The sequence below is a fragment of the Vicia villosa genome, linkage group LG2, assembly GCF_029867415.1.
Source record: "Vicia villosa cultivar HV-30 ecotype Madison, WI linkage group LG2, Vvil1.0, whole genome shotgun sequence".
NCBI lineage: Eukaryota > Viridiplantae > Streptophyta > Magnoliopsida > Fabales > Fabaceae > Vicia > Vicia villosa.
The window spans coordinates 218,148,074-218,166,054 of NC_081181.1; the positions used below are offsets into that span (position 1 = coordinate 218,148,074).

The window sequence follows — 17,981 nt, forward strand, 5'->3', positions numbered from 1 at the left end:
AGAGAAGAATACAAAAGTTATTTTGAAAGAAACAAAAGCAAAAAGAAACAATCTGCTACATATCTTTCTATACTGTTGATTTGAAAGAAGATTTATTTAATATTAAAAAAAATAAAACATGTTGTATAGCATTAAAAGAAAATAAAGAAGTGATGCGAGGTTGGTAATAAATAAAAAAAAAGTTTTTTTAAGTAGAAGAAATAACTTATGTTTTCAGTCAGTAGTGTTAAAGCAAAGCAACAATAGAGGAATTTGAAAACATCCACGTGGCATCATTTAAAAACAGAAAGATTATTGTGTAATTTCCAAAGCATAAACTTTTCGTATATTGTAGATTATTCAATTAATCTAAAAAGGTAAATTTTACTTATATTATAATATAACACGGAGGAATATAACACGGAGGAAGTTATCTTTTTTACACATGAGTTTAACCATATCTGACCAATAAAAAGACTTATTATACAAAAGTAAAGAAGTTTAACTCCCGTTTTCAATGTGAATATCTCTTTGGAGGATATCATCTATAAATACCTTTATAAACATTTTTTTTAAGTCGATGCATTGCTTTGACTCTGATTAGATTTCAAAATCCAACTCACTTAAACTTTAATGAGTCAATTAAAAAAAAAAACCTTGATGCATTTTTTTGACTTGGATTAGATTTTATAATCCAACTCACCTAAACTTTAATAAATCAGATTAAAATAAATAAATAACAATCTTTAGGGATAATGTATCACACTCCATTAATTAAAAGTAATTATCTTTTCCACAAGCCATTGTTTGTCAAAAGGAATTTAAAATCATTACGTATGTTTCAATCTTCCTTTTAGTTCTTCATTGGAATTGTTCACCAAAATATAGGTAAAATTTGTTATAAATATGAAAAACTATATATATGAACCTCACATCACACTTATCTCAAATCTTTGCAGATATTAAGGTTGAGTTACTACAAAGTTTAAGATTACAACATAAAGCCATTTGCATACATCAACATAGAAAAGCATTACCATTGTTTTTGACAAGTCATTGCTTGCATTTTTTGCCTAAAAGATAATAGGCTACACAATAACAAGAAGTAGTAAAATGTGATGGAAAATTAAAACAATCATACAGTAAGACAGATATAAATATGAGCCAAGGATGACTTCCCAATGGTGGAGAGCACACACAAGCTGCGGTCTTCATCTGATTCCAAGGATGAAGATGAAGAATAACCACAACAATGTGTTCTATAAGTCTCTCACATGAGAACCGATAGTCGGTGGCGTTGATTCGCACCAACATTCTTGTCCGTTGTATAATCCTGCATGTTCCTTCCAGTTTGAGAAGAAGGGTAACTGCATAACCTGAACTCTAACTCCTGTTGCTGCTGGAACATTTCATTCCTATTAGATCCATATGTAGAAGCATCATCTTTATAGTTTTCAACCTGATCATGCATTTTAGACTCTGGCATATTCGCATTCAAATTCAAACAATTATAGCTGGTGGAAACATTTTGGCTATGGTTTTGGTTTTGTGATGCAAGCTTTGACTCTTCGAGCTTTTTAGCATTGAGGAAGCGGCCACCGGCACCTCTAGCTCTCTTCAATGCATGTACATGACGTGACTCATGAAGATATGGCTGCGGAACAATATTGTTAAGTGGTTGGTTTAAGAGAAATTTTGTTTTACAGAACAAAATAGAAATGTAAGCATGCTTACTTTACGATCCTTGATGAGTTTGTTGTGTGCTTCAAGTTTTGCTCGACACTGTCTTCGCCTCAGAATGGCATGGTACTGCTTTGAATTCACATATATGGGTTCTTCCATCATGTCAGACGGCAGGGGAACTCGGACAGCAGCTGTTTCCATTAGCTGGCCATGAAGAAGCTGGTCAGAATTTGATGACATGATGCTATATACGTGTAACTAGCAACAGGTATAATCATAATCCTAACATATATTTACAAGTTTTTTTGAACAATTCAGTCATAATCATAACCCATTCAATTTTAAACGGAAACTGAATCTTAATATCAACATGTTTGAATTGAGATAAGGTGACACAAATTAATGGTAATTGAAAGAGATAAAAATAAATTTTAAGTACAAATTACCTTATATTGATGGCCATATGAAGCAGAAAGTAGGCCACTATAGAATGGATCAGCAAAGGGGAATGCAATATGCGCCTGAAACCCAAAATTTTGAGAAAAGTGTCTGCATATATGTTCCATCCACTAGAACGTAGAGATATATCAGCTTACAAGTGATTGGCTGGGATCCACTAATGGAGGATGGATGGTGAGATTTGGACTCCCAATAGATGATGAGCCGATGAGACACCCCATATCGTTCCCCTCGGTTCCCTTAAATGTTGAACCAGTAGAAGAACTATGCTGGAAAGGAATTTGACCTAGTATCTAAAGCAGATCAATATAGGGAGATAGCACCGCTAAATTAAGTAACTCACTTTACGGAGTAGAGAAAGCAATCTTAACCATTAAAAATGGTTGATAGTACTACAGACACACACACACACAACAAATTATGGATGTGTAACAACTAACAAATAACAATACAAACCATTGATTTTCCCATCAATAATTGAATGCTTTATTATCCTATAAATTGAGGACTCACTTTTGTGGAGCTGAATTCTCATTATCGGTTATGACATAACGTGCTAAATTATTTAATTAGAATTTTCTTTCTTTGATTTAGTCATCTAAGACAAATTCCACTTTCGTAAGAAAAACTTCATTTTGTTACTATTAGCATACAGAGCTACATAGACATGTTACCGATAATAATTTAAATAATATAAGTAATTAAATGTAACTACATGGGATGGTGTTGTGTCGGATACCAGACACACCTTTAATCTAAAGAGTCGATGCTACATAGAGATAGAGATGCATAGTACTACTTTGGCTTCAAAATTGGAGATATATACACCAAAAGCAGAACAAAATGGTAAACACTGGTTGACAAGAACGGAGTCACCTAATGAGTGTTTCAATTAATACCTGATTGTGATGAGTCAGTCGATTGAGTTGAAGATGAATCCAGTTCATGTAATTGAAAACTCAGTGCCTTACTCTTGTCAGGACATTTTTGTGGCAGAGCATCCATTTTGAAGCTCAAACTTTTGGACATGGATGCTTGTTGGACTTCGGGTTCAGAAGAAGTTCCCCATGACGGGCATCCGAAAACACGGTGTGAATTTGAATGAACAGAACATAGACCAGAGTCTTTCTCGCATAAACACTTCATTTTTTACCTCTTGGAACAACAATCCATTTACCTTTCAAATAAAATGAAAAATAGATATAAGAAACATGTATCCCGCTACAGCATTCTCACGGACTCATGTCAAATTGTCGTTGCATTATCAAAAATCAAAATATGAACTTTTCAAGAATTCAAATTAACATAAGCATACCGCATAAGGGAACATCATATCCATGTTACTAACCGGACAATAATGAAATAAAATTTGTATAAATAAGAACAAGGCCACTATACAAAAGCCCCTAATGTCTACAACCAGAGTTTATCACAAATGGATATAATTATTGTAAATCTCGGGTTGCCAAGTTCGATTCGTAATGATATAGAAAATCCCCTATGAATTAAATGTAAGGACTTCCATAGAGAATTATTCAAACAATGTATAAATTAACATTTCAACTCTTGAATCAACTTACCCTCATTTTTCCATACAAAAAAACTACATGCAGTACTTTAATCAAATGCCACATAGTGCACTTCAACAGCATCAATAATTCAATTGAAAAACAGAGTAAATTATCTATTTAATCAACATCAATCAAAAATTAAGTTGATAACTGCGTAGGGACATCAGATACAGAGACTGCGTCTCTCTGGCGTCTCTTTAGTTTCCTTGTCTTATTTGTATGTTTCCCTTTTCAATAGAGATGCAAAAAAGGTATAAAAGGAAGAAAAAGACAGTTTGAATAAACTAAAATTAAACATATAGAGTAGAATGAATGAAACCCTAAGGAAAAAGGAACTCTTTCCCAATTGAAGTTCAAAACTTTTGACACCTGAAATGGAAAGCTTTCTATAAATGTTAAATTCCCAGAATATACAAACAGAACAAATAAATAACCTATTGTATCAAATCAAGCATCAGCATATATAGAAATCATGCAACAAAAAAGAAGTATTAAAATCAGTTCAATAAGATTAAGGTAAATAATAGAAAGAAGGGAGAAAAGAAAGTTGAAGTGAAAAGAGACACCTTGGAAATTTGGTGGATTTAGGAGAAGTTGTGGGAAGAGATGAAACTTGAAAAAGAATAGATGAAAATTGTAATCTTAATAAGAAAAATGGAAAGAAAAAAGTGATGACTCATAGATTGACATAAGAGTGGTGGGACACTACTACTAATACTACAGTTTACATCACTCCAATGTTTTTTTTTATCTATACATAAAATAAAATAATAGTAATAATTAAAAATAAAATATGGTTAATATATTTTTTTTCTATTCGCACCGGTTTCGAACCACCATAGATGGATCACTAATCCGGCTCGTGTGTAGAGGCATGCGCACTGGCGAATCGAACTCGATATTCCCCGAGTACGTCCTTGGACGGGGCTCCTTGTCAATGGAGCTCAACCGCTTAATTAAAATATGGTTAATATTATTTATGGGAAATGCTAACAATAAAAGTTAAATAACTTTGATTGATAATTATGCAGAAATATCATATCATATCACACCGATTCAAATTTGGGATATTTTATTTATGTTGTAAAACGTGAGTTCAAAACTGCAACATCGTACACAACATTAAATTGTAGGGTATAGATTCGAACTCGTCTATGCTGCAGAACGCGAGTTCAAATTTGCAATATCGTACACAACATTAAATTATAGAGTATAGATTCAAACCCGCGACATCTCATTTAAGCGATTTTAAATCTGTGACATTTCATTTTATTTATTAATTTTGAGGGAAATTTCAACTATTAAGAACTTGATAGATATAAAATCCAACGATTGTTTGTGAATGTTTCCCGTTGTACTGGTCTCTTGGCTTTAGTGCTAAGTCTTGACAATGACAAAAACAATGTACACCGCACCACTAATGCACCAACTACACTCAACTTCCACCTTCCAACCATTTTATACTCTTTCAAATATTTATCATAATTAATTTTACATTAACGTGTTTAAAAATTGATCTCATCATTTAAAAATAGTAGTATATTCTATTTATATTCTATTTTTGAAAATATTTATACTTTTTAGATTTTTCGAATAACTAATATGTCTGATATATATAATGTTCAGGTATATTTATTATTTAATTTATTTAAAAAATAATTTTTTACTATAAATAAAATTAAAAAAATAATACTCTCTCCATTCTTTTTTATAAGTAAATTTTATTTTTTAGATTAATTTAATAAATAATATATTTAATCTATAGTCCAAATATATTATTTATTAAATGAACTTAAAAACATAAAATTTACTTGTATAAAAGAATGGAGATAGTGGTATTTACTTAATAAAATATTATTATTTTTATTAAAAAATATTTTAAATGAAAAACGTGAATGAAAAGGAATCTTGTTTTGTCACATTATAGAATCTGGTCTTATAAAACCTTTTTTTTTTTCTTGTGAAATGCATGACATTTTTGTTGTTTTGTGATGCGTGTTTTTATTTTTCTTTGGTGTTTGATTTTAATATAAACAATAATTGAAGTGATTGAACACTGATGCTCATGTTTCCACCTGGTATCAAATCCTACGGCTACTTATAACAATGATATATGACTACGTTTGCACTGTGTGTTTGATGTGAATGAGAAATTATGACTCATTCTCTTTGACAAAAAAAATACTCCAACTTATAATCTATTCCAAAAATAGATTAAGACAATTGAATTCTTAATTCAACATTTATTATATTAAATATTAAGTGTAAATGTCTTTCGGAATATTAGTTTGCACATGTATGACAAATCAATTCTTCAAAAAGGGACAAATTAGTCTCTTTTCTTTGTATTTTCTTTGTATCTTTGTTTGGTTCTTTTGCATCTTTGCTGCAACTGAATGTAGAAAGACTAAAATGTCTTCTTTTAGTTTAGTTCTATGAATCACAGAAACGTTAAACACGATCCCAACACTAAAACTCGATAATAATTTGAAAAAAAATTAATAAATTAAACTTATTCACTAATTTGAAAAAATTAATAAATTAAACTTATTCACAAGTGTTTGTGTAAGTGATCAACACCAACACAGACACGTCTTTTTTTCAAATGTGTCAGTGTCAAGTTTAGTTTCTATTTTTTTTAAATCAATTAGATTATCTAAAATTTCTATTTGAATGTATTGATAAGGTAAGGACTACGTAGTCCCTTAATTCTGTGACATAACACATAATTAACAGGGTGCCGTGGTGGACAAAAACATAAATAATCCATTATTTAGATGAGGGTTGAATTAAGGACTTTCAGCCAATGTTTTAAAAATCAGACCGGACCGGCCGGTCAGACCGGTTGAACCGGGAACCGGCCAGGTAATCAGTCTGGTTCGATTGTTGGATCGTATATGTTATTGAACCGGTGTGAACCGGTCAAAACCGGTGTAAACCGGTAAAACCAGAAAAATCGGTGATTTTCAAAAACCGGTGGTTTAAATGCATTTTTAATTTTTATTTTATTTTAAAAACTTAAAACAACATCATTTTAATTATTTTAATGAAAAATAAAAATAGAAAATAAAAATAGAAAATAAAATAAAAAATAAAAAAAGAAAATAAAAATAAAAATAAAGATTTTCGGATGTGATTAATTTTGTTGCACATGATTTTGATATTGGAGAAGGAGATACCAACATTAAAATAATTTTTTTTCTTTGAAATTAAATTTAGTAGACAATGAAGTTACTTTATTATAATTTATTTAATTAGATTATTTTGCAATTAAATTTTGTTTGCAGGTATATAATTTGTAATTTTTTACTATTTTATTATGTGTGATACTTATGATTAAAATTTGAATTTAAACTATGAACTTGTGAATTTATTTAGGATATGATATTTTTTAAAAATTTAAGTATCGGTTATATTTTGTAGAGATTGAAACATCATGTTCGACATGTTTTATACCTATATAATTTTGTTATAAGTTATAACGACCGGTCTGTTCAACCAAGTTATCCGATTTAATCTGGTTTAGTCATACGGTTCGACCAGTGACCTAGTACCCTCACCGGTTTGATGTTCGGTCCGGTTTTTAAAACACTGTTTCAGCAGCCATATTAGCTTATGGATGATAGACATGATTCATCAAATTTATTTGGAGGAAGCTCTTAGTCCTCGACTGAATTCCAACCATGATCATTCAAAGTTGACACACTGAACAAACACTTAAAAACAATAACATCGTTTAATTGAAGCTCTACCGCTCCAAGTTTATAACCTAGGCTAACTGCAAGCCTTCATAGGCACTCCAAAGTTCAGGTGCATTAGATGAACGCAAATAACTAGGCAAAACCACATAACATATTCCAAATTACTCTTTCACGCTCAGCCGGGGCATCAACCCCTGTCCTGTCAGAATTGACCTGCATCCATCCATCCAATCGCAGGAGGAAGCCAGCTACCTAACAGACACCTCCATAGGTCTATTCACACGAAGATTCAGGTTTCTCATTCCTAGAATATTAATAGTGGCACACTGCATGATAACCGACAAAAGGTTGGATCGTGAACCTCCTTGCCGCGCCACAACAAAAACAATCGCATATGGAGGCTCAAATTGGCATCCGATGAAAATTATTGGCCTCTCAGATCAATTACGAGAAATTGAAAGAAACCCATAAATGTTGCCTACAAAGAAGTTTGCTCTCACATTGGATGAAACTAAATGCCTCCAAACATACAACACAATCTCTCATAACACAAAGGATACTTCAAAAACTGTGTGATTAAAACGGCAATTACCAGCAATTAAACTGATACGGACAGTAGCAAACAAACATGCTCAAGTACAAGATGGACAGTAGCAAACAAACATGCTCAAGTACAAGACGAACAAGTAGAGATAAAAAGAAAATGTTGCATGGTATTAGGGAATAGAAAAGGTGCGGGGATAAATTTGAGTTGCGCTGTTACACAGATCAAAACCTGAAACCCCAAAAGATGTATGGGCTCACACAAGGTCATAAAACTATATCTCACAATGGACCATTTGAAATCTTCCCATGAGTTGTAGATATCTTCATTTATAACTGTTCAGGACATCCACTTAGTTTATTCTTTTTGAGCAAGGAGTTGATTTGCAAATAACAGTCAGTCAAGTCTTCAGTAATCACGTCCATTGTATGGCATTTCCTGCAAAATACCAATTTGAGAAAGATCCAGTTCCCAGAATATTAAGCATATGCCTCCTCCCAAAAGCATACAATTAATTGCATTTAGAATTGTTAAATTCCAGTTGAGGTGCCTAATTGACAAATAGTCATGTTTCACCAGAGTGATTTATGATAAGAAAGAATGCATCATGCATGATATATCAACATGGAACATTATGCATCAAGTTACTGAGATGGCTGATTTTATCATTTATGACAGTAGGGGTAAGATGAAAGCTCTTACAGGTAAGTAACTAGGCATGTATAAAGCTTGCATAGGATGACCATGAAGCTGTCCGTACTGCAATCAGATTGTAAGCAATTATTTGTAAAGCACCATTATTCTCATAACGAATAACGATTCTACAAGTGATTTCATACCTGCGGTGCATTTGGATGAAAATATGCTTGAGTTGGCATTTGGGAAACCTGTGAATTATACATGATAGGTTGTTGTCCGGTAAAAGTGGGTCCAGCCTGAAGGTCATATGCAAAAAGAGTGTGTGTGTGAGCAGTACCAAGGCAGAAAGGAAATCAAGTCAAACCCAACACATCTGCATAGTCTCGTTTGCAAACTACTTAACCAAATTTATAAATCACATCTCCAGAATATCAAATTAAAGTCCCCTATCCGCAAAACGGGGGATGAGTAGCCACCAGAAACTTATAATAAACTTAAGCACGTGACAGTAGTTATTGTGCTAGATGAGTTTGATACTAAGTCATAACTCTTTAGTCTAATGATGCAAGTCAAAATTAGCAGTAACACTTACGTAACTTCAATCCATAACTAAGCACTTCTACATATTCAATTCAATAAATACTCAGAATGACTTACCCCAATACTCATGGGCAGGCCTTGCATATTTGGTACAGTAGTTACATTAGGTTGAAAATAGAAGGAACTATCAGACACTGGAGTGGAAGGACGAGCAGGTGATGGAATAAAATTCTTTGCCGTAGGATTGGGCTTGAATTCCTTACAACATGAATAAGAAACAGGAGAAACTCAGACAATGGCAAATAATTTATAATGCAAGAATCAGCTAGTGAAATATTCCTTCTTGAACTGCACCTTTGCATTGGGATTCAAAGACGATTTTTCAGAAGACAGTGAACCAACAGATGAACTTGGAGATAAACCAGGACCAGAAGATGCTGCCACATCTCTCACAGAATCTGACCCAGATGATGCACCGACTCCGCGTGAATTTATATACTCTGTTCCTCCATTAGCTTTGCCATATGCTAAATCCCCGGGGGATTCCATCTTCTCATGAGATTTTGTTAAGATATGAGATGATGGGGCATAGGAGCTGGCATTAGGAGATAAGTCCTTCTTCAAGTAGAGTGATGTCTGTGAATCTGCACAAAAATTTGAGGAATACACATGATCGAAAAAGCAGACACAAAAATTAAGTCTCAACGCCGTTTAAAAGTACTGGAGTACTAACAGAAAACTTCTCAACTCCCTACATAAGTTAGGGAGTAGTTTCATATGCATCACTTCAGATGTAACATTTTAGAGCTGCTCAAATCTGAGGAAGCTGAAAGATTTTTTTACATACCCTCGTATTTAGACAGCTGAACATCCTCACATTGCTGCACCAATTAGAGAAGAAAATAAAAACAAGATTCAGTCATATTAGAAATACTATTAATCTCATGTGAGAAGTTTGTGTGGATAATAGTTTGTGCAGTAATGCTGAAACCTCAACTCACTAGATTTTCTTCCTTGGTGTTACCACTGGTTCCACGTAGATTTTGAACCGGGTTCTCCTGAAACCTGTAATGTTGTTGGATACTTGTGAAGATTTGTAATAAATTAAAGATGATACTAGTGTCCAAACGGGCACTGGCGAGCCCGTCTGTCCACTTTTTTAGTACGCACATGAGTAAAAATATAAATGGTATTTTTTGCTCAAATTTGATTCGTTTAAATTAATTAAGATAAAACAAATAAATGGTAGAAGATTATTGAAAGAAAAAATATATGTAAACTACTCTGAAAATGTTAGTGAGAGAAGTTAAAGTTTAAAATAAAAACTGAAAAGGGTATATTTGGGGAAAACTAGGCTACACCAAAATGGTGTTTTGCCTTTATATATAGTTATATAGTTATTGTTATAGATTTATGCTTGAAATGACATCTTTAGGAAAACAATACAAAGCATTAGTGGAAACAACTATTGATAAACAATCGTACAGAACAGATAAAGGTAACACCTGCTTTCCACATCCGAAGACGAGTAGCTTTTGGATGGGATTGCAGACGCAAACTGCTTAGCATGATCATAAGCACGCGTGCTGGTTAAATCTACACCAGTACTTGACTGAGATGACTGTTGGTGATCCTGCATACACAATATACACCAAGTATTGCAATAATGAGAAAGCAAAATAGCTACTTCTTTCTTAAGATGAGAGGAAAGAATGCAGAGAAGACAGCAAAAACTTGAAAAGAACATTGATATCAACATTTTCCTGGCCAAGGAAATATATATAGTTCTTAGTAGTATTTAGAAGTTAAATCTGCACGAATTTTAAAAGTATAAATTAAGACGCTTTGCCGGAATAGGAATATTAAAAATTGTGTAATATACAAAGTACTATATAGTTATATTGTATTAGTATTAGGAATAAGGCTAGGTTCCCATTGTAATGCCCAATTCTCTTCCCCTCCTCTAGAAGGCTAGGTCCTAACTGAATTCTGTTAGGCGTTGGTTACCATCAACCAACAATATATACCAAAGTATCAAACTAAAAATTAAAAAAAATTAATTAATTAGGCCAAACTCTAATATGGTTGGGCGTGAGGGGGTGTATTGGGAAGATCACAAGTCCCACCTGTGGTTAGACGTAGAGCCTCTAAAGTCTAAAGGATTTATATAGAGTGGCACGGGACCCCTCACCTTACAAGCCGGTTTTGTAAGGATGAGCTAGGCAAAACTCTAATAATTATAATCAAGAACTCCTACAAAGCACAATATGGTTGAGAAAATTACTGGGAATTACTAAATTCCAGCACTTTTGATGATTAAATAATGAAATGAGGATATACCATGGGAGAGGAAGTAGCCAGTGTATGAGCTCCATCATTGCCTTCTCCACAATTTATTTCACCAGACCTCTCATCGACTGAACCGAATTTACCACAAAAAGTCTCAGAATTGTATGAATCGATCAGTATATCTTCATTGTCCTCATATGTATCATCAACATGTTTACCCCTATAGACCGAAGAGAATCTTGTTTCTTCGTCAATATCAAAGTCTTCATCAAAGTGAAGACCTCTTTCCTGTTAAGAAAAATAATATAGTTAGCGATTTTTAAATACACAATTAAATCAAAAACTGCTGAAATTCACAAGTGCCAAAAAAAAAAGCAAGAACATGGGTACTTGAGCAACACTAACCTCAGCAAGATGAAGATCTCGAGTTTCCTCACCCTCGATTTCCCTTGCTATTCTTAAAGCCCGCACTTCTAATTCTCTTGTTTGTGGACCTTTTTCAAGCTTTGTTGTATAAAGTTCCTCATTGAATGTGCTTTTTACCCCGAACAGTGCCTTATTTGTTTCAAACTGGTCCCATCCCCTTAAAATGCTTAAAAAGAAAGGTTAAAGAAATTGCCTATGCAAAGCTAAATGGATATGCTGGGAAGAAATTGAAACATGAAAGTAAAAAAAGGAAAACCTGTACCTAACACAATGACAGTACTGAAGGGACAATTTCATATACTCAATCAAACCTCCCTCAATGATTATGGGTATGCCCCAATAAATAACCTTTTGATAAATCCCCAATAAAGAATCCTTAATTTCTATAAATGGTCATGGTCCTACAGCCTGAAAATATAAATGATGCAGCACAAGAAAGAAGTTGAATGCCCATCAAATGTCAGACAGATCTTTTGCTAAAATCAGGTTCCAAACACAAGAGTTTAGCGAATCACAACAGGTTGATTGGTCCCTAACAAGAAATATGGTTCCAAAAGTCACAAAGAAGAATTGGGAACGTATGCTTACACAGTTTGTGAAATTGATTGGTTTTATGGAGGCAAAAAGAAGAAAAGAACTACGCATAATATTACACAATATCTAGCCAGGCATTACTTTTTGTCATCTAATTTCCATTTGTCCATAATACCAAATATCAAGTCTTATTCATAACAATGGAGGAGAAATATCCTCAGTTTAGAAACAAAACGGTGTAAGACCAAGAGACCATTATGATATCAACCACTGGCATCTGGACTCTTATTCTAAAGAAAATTCCTAACATAGAATATAAAACATACATAGTATTGTTTCTCAATCTTCTAAACTCGAGAGAATAAAGGCAAGTTTAGGTGTTTCAAGAAAATAAATGATTTTATTGTTCATAAAATTTAATTCATTAAGAAAAATAACCTGTTCCACTGGCCATCAAAGATATTTTCCAGTTCAGGGCATTGTAGATCATCTTCATCAGGTACCCAGGGTTTTAGTTCTCTTCCTAGCTCAGCATGATGAGATTGAGATATCAATGAATCAACCATGATTTCCTGATATCTATCATGGTGAGGTTCACTAGGTAGGCCATCACTTGTAACAGCAACACCCTGCCATAATTGATAAACCAAAAGTATTATCAGGAAACAAGTGGCAATGTCTTACAAAAAATACTTCACTAACCGTAGAGCATAGATTAAACTTTCCAATACCATTGCCTACTATACGGAATTCAATAAAAATATTATGAGATTGCAAGCAGATATTTAACATGAGTAACTAGCAAAACTCCCGAATTAATAGCAAATACTTAAAAAGCGGCAAACCTGTGCTATAATTTGCACAAGTTCTTTGGCAGGTATAATTAAAATCTTTGAAGGAGCCTTGCTGATAAATTCTGCAGCAGGCTTCTGCCTTTGTGAAGAAGCGTCCTTTGTCAAGCGAGCCATTTTCAAAATGATTCCTAGAAAAGAGTATGATATACGAAGCATAGTAGGTCAAGTTCTCTATGATCAACAAATCAAATAGTGAAAATGGGAATAGTGATGTAGAACACAACATAGTCAATCCTAATCAAACAATAACTTCTAAAATAAAAACTCATTGAAAAATTCCCAAAATTAATTAATTATTAATTATCCTAAATAACATGTATATCCATTTTACAGTATATAACAGACACCAACACTTTGGGTTCTATGCAAGTCCAATGTCCAACACATTTTGATTTTCAACCCTTGTACAACACATTCCTTACATTATACTCCTTTCAGTGTCAAAATAAAAAACAATTAGCTCCAAACCAACACCTCGAGGACATGGCATGGACACCTAGCCGACACTTCCACTTGGCTAGACATGAAAATAGACATGGCTGGTACCAAAATTTTCAACAACAAAAAAGATGATGATCAATTAGCGGGTGAAAGACCCAATTAAATCCTTTTTAGCATTTTGGATGTATATGGATGGATTGAAGGTGCAAAACATAGTTCAATAGCTCATCACGGTTACAATATTTTTTGCAAAGAAATAGAATGTTCAAATTGAATAACTGGTGAGACTCATTATCATAGGAAAATTGCAATACTTAACAAGTCCTTTTGCTATGATGAAGAATATATAAATCTTGATTCTCAATTTAGATCTTTAATAAATAAGGTTCATATTTAATTTTATATGTATGCTACGGTATCCCTAGTGTTGTTAATATCGGATTGCAGAAAATATCGGATCACCAAAAACCCGATATGAGAAATATCGGATATCGTGACGGGCAAATAGCGGAAACCATAAAGGCGGTTAAAATAAATATTTATATATAAAATAAAACATGAAACACATATAAAAGCTACTAACATAAACAACTATTAAAAAAGTTTTGATGCTTCACCGCCACTTTCCATACTATAACAAATGTATAAAAACAGAGGGTTTAAGGACTTGAAAACAGAGAACCCAATGGAATGGAATGAAAAGAAACTAGTTTGAGAAAACTAGAAGAAATGAAACCAAAAAACAAAATTGAGAAGAAAACAGAAAAGAAATAAGAATTATCTGGACGAGATGAATGACCAGGAAGAATGAATGTGAAGAAAGAAAATAGTGAAGAGAAATTTATGGTGATGGACTATGACTCCTATTAGTCCTATATATAATCACACCAACTAATATACCTCTTCACATTCACTTCTATTTTCGAGACTACCAAGATTATGTTAATATCCATACAGCTCTCCACTTTATTACTCCCTCCATCTTACAATAGGTGTCCTCTTTGCAATTTTGAGACGGAGGGAGTATTACTTTACCTCTTCAAATTTTCACTTGATTAGTCTGCACCTCTTCACACTTCACAGCCTACTTACTAATTATTATTGGCCACCTCTCCACCTCTTCGTAGCCTACTTTTTCCTTCCACCTCTTCACATTCAATATTTCAATTATTTTTTAATATAACTTGTTAAAAAAAGATCAGAAAAATATAAATTCTGATATGAACTTCAAACCGGTATACCGGTATACTAGAAAACGGCCGAAATGCGGAGCGTCGCGAAATTGAAACGGAATATCGGATATCGTATCGGATAGGCAAATTCCGATATGAAAAACCGGTATATCGGCGATATAACCGATATTTAACAACAATTTCCTATATTTTGAATATTATAGGTGTCCACGCAATGTTTGTGCTACATAGTTCCCTCCAGATAGCTACGCGATAATACAAATAAATAGCTTTCAGAATCACCAAAACTACTAAGTACTAATAGAAAAAGAACATACCAAAATCTTTGTCTGTATTTGTTGCATGAAATATTCCAGAGTATATAGACCCATTTTTCACCTGGACCTCCACCTGCTGCCCAATTAGGCATGTTGTTAGATATACTAGTCGGTCATGTGAAGGACTTCCGTAACTATCACCTTTAATGCCATAAATCACACCTGTTATAACAAACAGAAAATATTAACATAGTGAATATTATGACAAATAAATAATAAATTATCCTGCTCCGAAGTTTACCTGTGCTTGCCAATCTGTTGGCATTTAATTTTTCAGATGGCATCTTATTCTCTAACTTAGCTGCACCTTCTCTGTCAGATTTACGACGGCCATATCCATTAGAGGATTTAGACTGCCCAGGTTGCAAATTCATCCTCACTTACAGCCCCTGCCCCTCAGATCTAGATAGAATACTTAGAATTTTAATTATAAATGTACTTTATATCAAATATGACAAAAGATAGAATGAAATAAACTCACAAGACTATAATCCCAAAGATTCTACTTAAGATTTCAAGAAAGAAAGCTATAAAATCAGACTAAGGACATTAGTTTTTAGGAGGAATTGCAGAATGGAAAGATTCCTGACTCCCTTCTGAATTCCTACTCATAATCCTAACATTGCCAAGCTATTTAATGTAGGATTATAGCATTCACTGAAATTTTCAGTTATTTCAAGCCCTTAATCATAAAGAAACAAATATCCGTAACTTGTATGATTGACTATATCAAAAAGCCTCTATGTTTTGACAAAAGTTAACTTAGACTCTTATGGTGTTGTTGACCATAGTAAATCTTATTTCCAGTTCCTCAAATCCAAATCCTCCTTTGAGAATCTATCATTTCTTTAAGGCAAAAAAAACCTACATTTGGATATAAGCCGTAATAGGACCAACAACCTTGAGTTCAAACAACAGTAAAAAATCACTAGAACAGGCTTTCGACACAGAGAGCAACCCAAATAACAGGCAACACAAAACCCTACTGAAAGGTGAGGTAAAATACAAATTTCCAAAAGAGTAGATGTAGCTATGAAGCACGGACATCAATCAAAAACACAACATCGATACTAATACGTCAACACCGATAATAATTTCAAGAAAAAAATAAATTAAACGTAATCATAAGTGTCGGTGTTGGTTTCAGACACTGACACACCTTTTTTCAGAGGTGCCGGTGCTACGTAGAGATGTAGTATTCAACATACAAGTCTATTCATAAATTATAACGCTCTAGGGATAATTTATGTTGGACTACAATTGGTGAACTCCATTACAGGATATTGCTAACTAAATCAAATCAATACCTACCTTTTAAGTCATTTGTAAACAAATTGTTAACTATTAAAGCTAGTACTTTTGCTGAATACGAAAACATGTTCGTAAGATTGCATATCATAAAGATTCAATGAAAGCTGAAATACATAAAACGATAGGGTTACAGTAACTGTAAGCGACTACAAGCCCTAGTTGGCGAAGAATGGTTCCATTCAGTTGTGCAATGTGAGTTAGGGTTTGAAAGGGAAAATCAAGCGAGGTGGATAAGTTCGAAGTGAGAGAGTAATTGGGAAAATCAAATTACCGAACCTTGGTTGAGAACGCAGTGGAGGTTGAAAAGATGAGTTGAAGATGAAACGTTTGGTTCGTTAGGGATTTGTTGATGATTGAAGTTGTGTTGCTTCGGTTGGTGACCGGAGAGGGAGGCGGTGAAAAAGTTTGAATATCTCCGGTGAGAGAGAGAGGTGGTGGTTTATCGGATTTTGAAGGGAGGTGCAAAACAAAAATAGCGCTGTAAGCATAAAACACTCAAAAAACCAACTAAGAGGTGATCTGGTGTGTGCGGGTCTACCATAGTATAGTGGTACTGAATTTGGACGGTTTGTTATAACGTAAATCACCACTTCATTCCTTGAAATGGTACGAGTCGCATTTATTTACACATGAAATTATTGAATTTTTTATCAATAAAATCCACTATTTAAAAAAAAAACTAAAATAACCCACATTTCAAATAATTTCCTAATATATTTCACTTTCAAAAAAAAAATCACTGAAGCATTGGTGTCAGGCGAATTGGCGCATGCACCTAAAATTAAAGAGGTGGCGTTAATTGAATTGACGCTTGTACCTGATGTTGTCAACTCAATTGTCGTTTGTGCGTAATTTTTAATAGGTGGTGTCAATTCAATTGGCTTGTGATTTTTTTAATAATGATTGATGGAATCAAAAATATTAATATTAAATTTATGATATGTTTACACACGAAAAAAAACACTAACGATGTTGATCTGGTTGGTTATTCCGGCCATCAGTTCCACACCCTCTAGGTATCCTAACCTGTGGCCCTAGTCCATATTGTTGATTCAATACTACAAAACACGCATACAACAACACTCAAGTTATCACGGTTCTTCCAAACACCGTGGTGACATCTTTAAACTAAGGCGCTAACACTTTTTTAACTAAAAATTGTTAGGATATAATAACAGTTCTTCTGTAAACCGTGGTGATACAATCAAGCTTTCACGGGTTCGAACCTCATCACCCTCAAATATTTTATTCCTTTAAGGTAAAGGCGTGCATTTGCTTTTTTACCTTAAGCTTTCACTACGATTCTTTCTTGTAACCGTTGTGAAATACTTTTCACTTAATAAAAATATAACACGCGGTTTATTTCGTTCATAACACAAAAGGATGTCCTAGAAAACGAGACGACCGCGATAGTAAAATCTTTATCCTCTTCGACTTATGATACATTACCATTATTTGTTTGTTGTTTACTTCTTGTTCGCTCTTGCCGTGTAATAGTAC

General features: G+C 33.6%; 2 protein-coding genes across 4 annotated transcripts; both read right to left on the reverse strand.

Annotated features, from left to right (window-relative positions):
• Positions 1-947: 947 nt before the first annotated feature.
• LOC131653929 (nuclear transcription factor Y subunit A-8-like) lies at positions 948-4,392 on the reverse strand. The gene is made up of 6 exons (XM_058924279.1): positions 4,259-4,392; positions 3,021-3,298; positions 2,259-2,407; positions 2,109-2,183; positions 1,714-1,866; positions 948-1,633 (listed from the first exon to the last, which is right to left on the reverse strand). The coding sequence occupies exons 2-6, from the start codon at positions 3,265-3,267 to the stop codon at positions 1,250-1,252; spliced, it is 1,008 nt and encodes a 335-aa protein (XP_058780262.1). The 5' UTR covers positions 3,268-3,298; positions 4,259-4,392; the 3' UTR covers positions 948-1,249.
• Positions 4,393-8,086: 3,694 nt separating this feature from the next.
• On the reverse strand, positions 8,087-16,961 carry LOC131653930 (polyadenylate-binding protein-interacting protein 3-like). Of its 3 annotated transcripts, none has more exons than XM_058924280.1 (15): positions 16,758-16,961; positions 15,412-15,572; positions 15,171-15,332; positions 13,211-13,347; positions 12,804-12,994; positions 11,811-11,997; positions 11,457-11,693; positions 10,622-10,749; positions 10,118-10,181; positions 9,964-9,997; positions 9,471-9,760; positions 9,234-9,374; positions 8,777-8,872; positions 8,640-8,696; positions 8,087-8,375 (listed from the first exon to the last, which is right to left on the reverse strand). In XM_058924280.1, the coding sequence occupies exons 2-15, from the start codon at positions 15,542-15,544 to the stop codon at positions 8,346-8,348; spliced, it is 1,887 nt and encodes a 628-aa protein (XP_058780263.1). In that variant the 5' UTR covers positions 15,545-15,572; positions 16,758-16,961; the 3' UTR covers positions 8,087-8,345. The 3 variants fall into 3 exon arrangements, with proteins under 3 accessions (XP_058780263.1, XP_058780264.1, XP_058780265.1); XM_058924281.1 differs by having other exon boundaries at positions 11,811-11,988; positions 16,758-16,958; XM_058924282.1 differs by lacking the exons at positions 15,171-15,332; positions 15,412-15,572; positions 16,758-16,961 and adding an exon at positions 14,561-15,017.
• Positions 16,962-17,981: the final 1,020 nt, after the last annotated feature.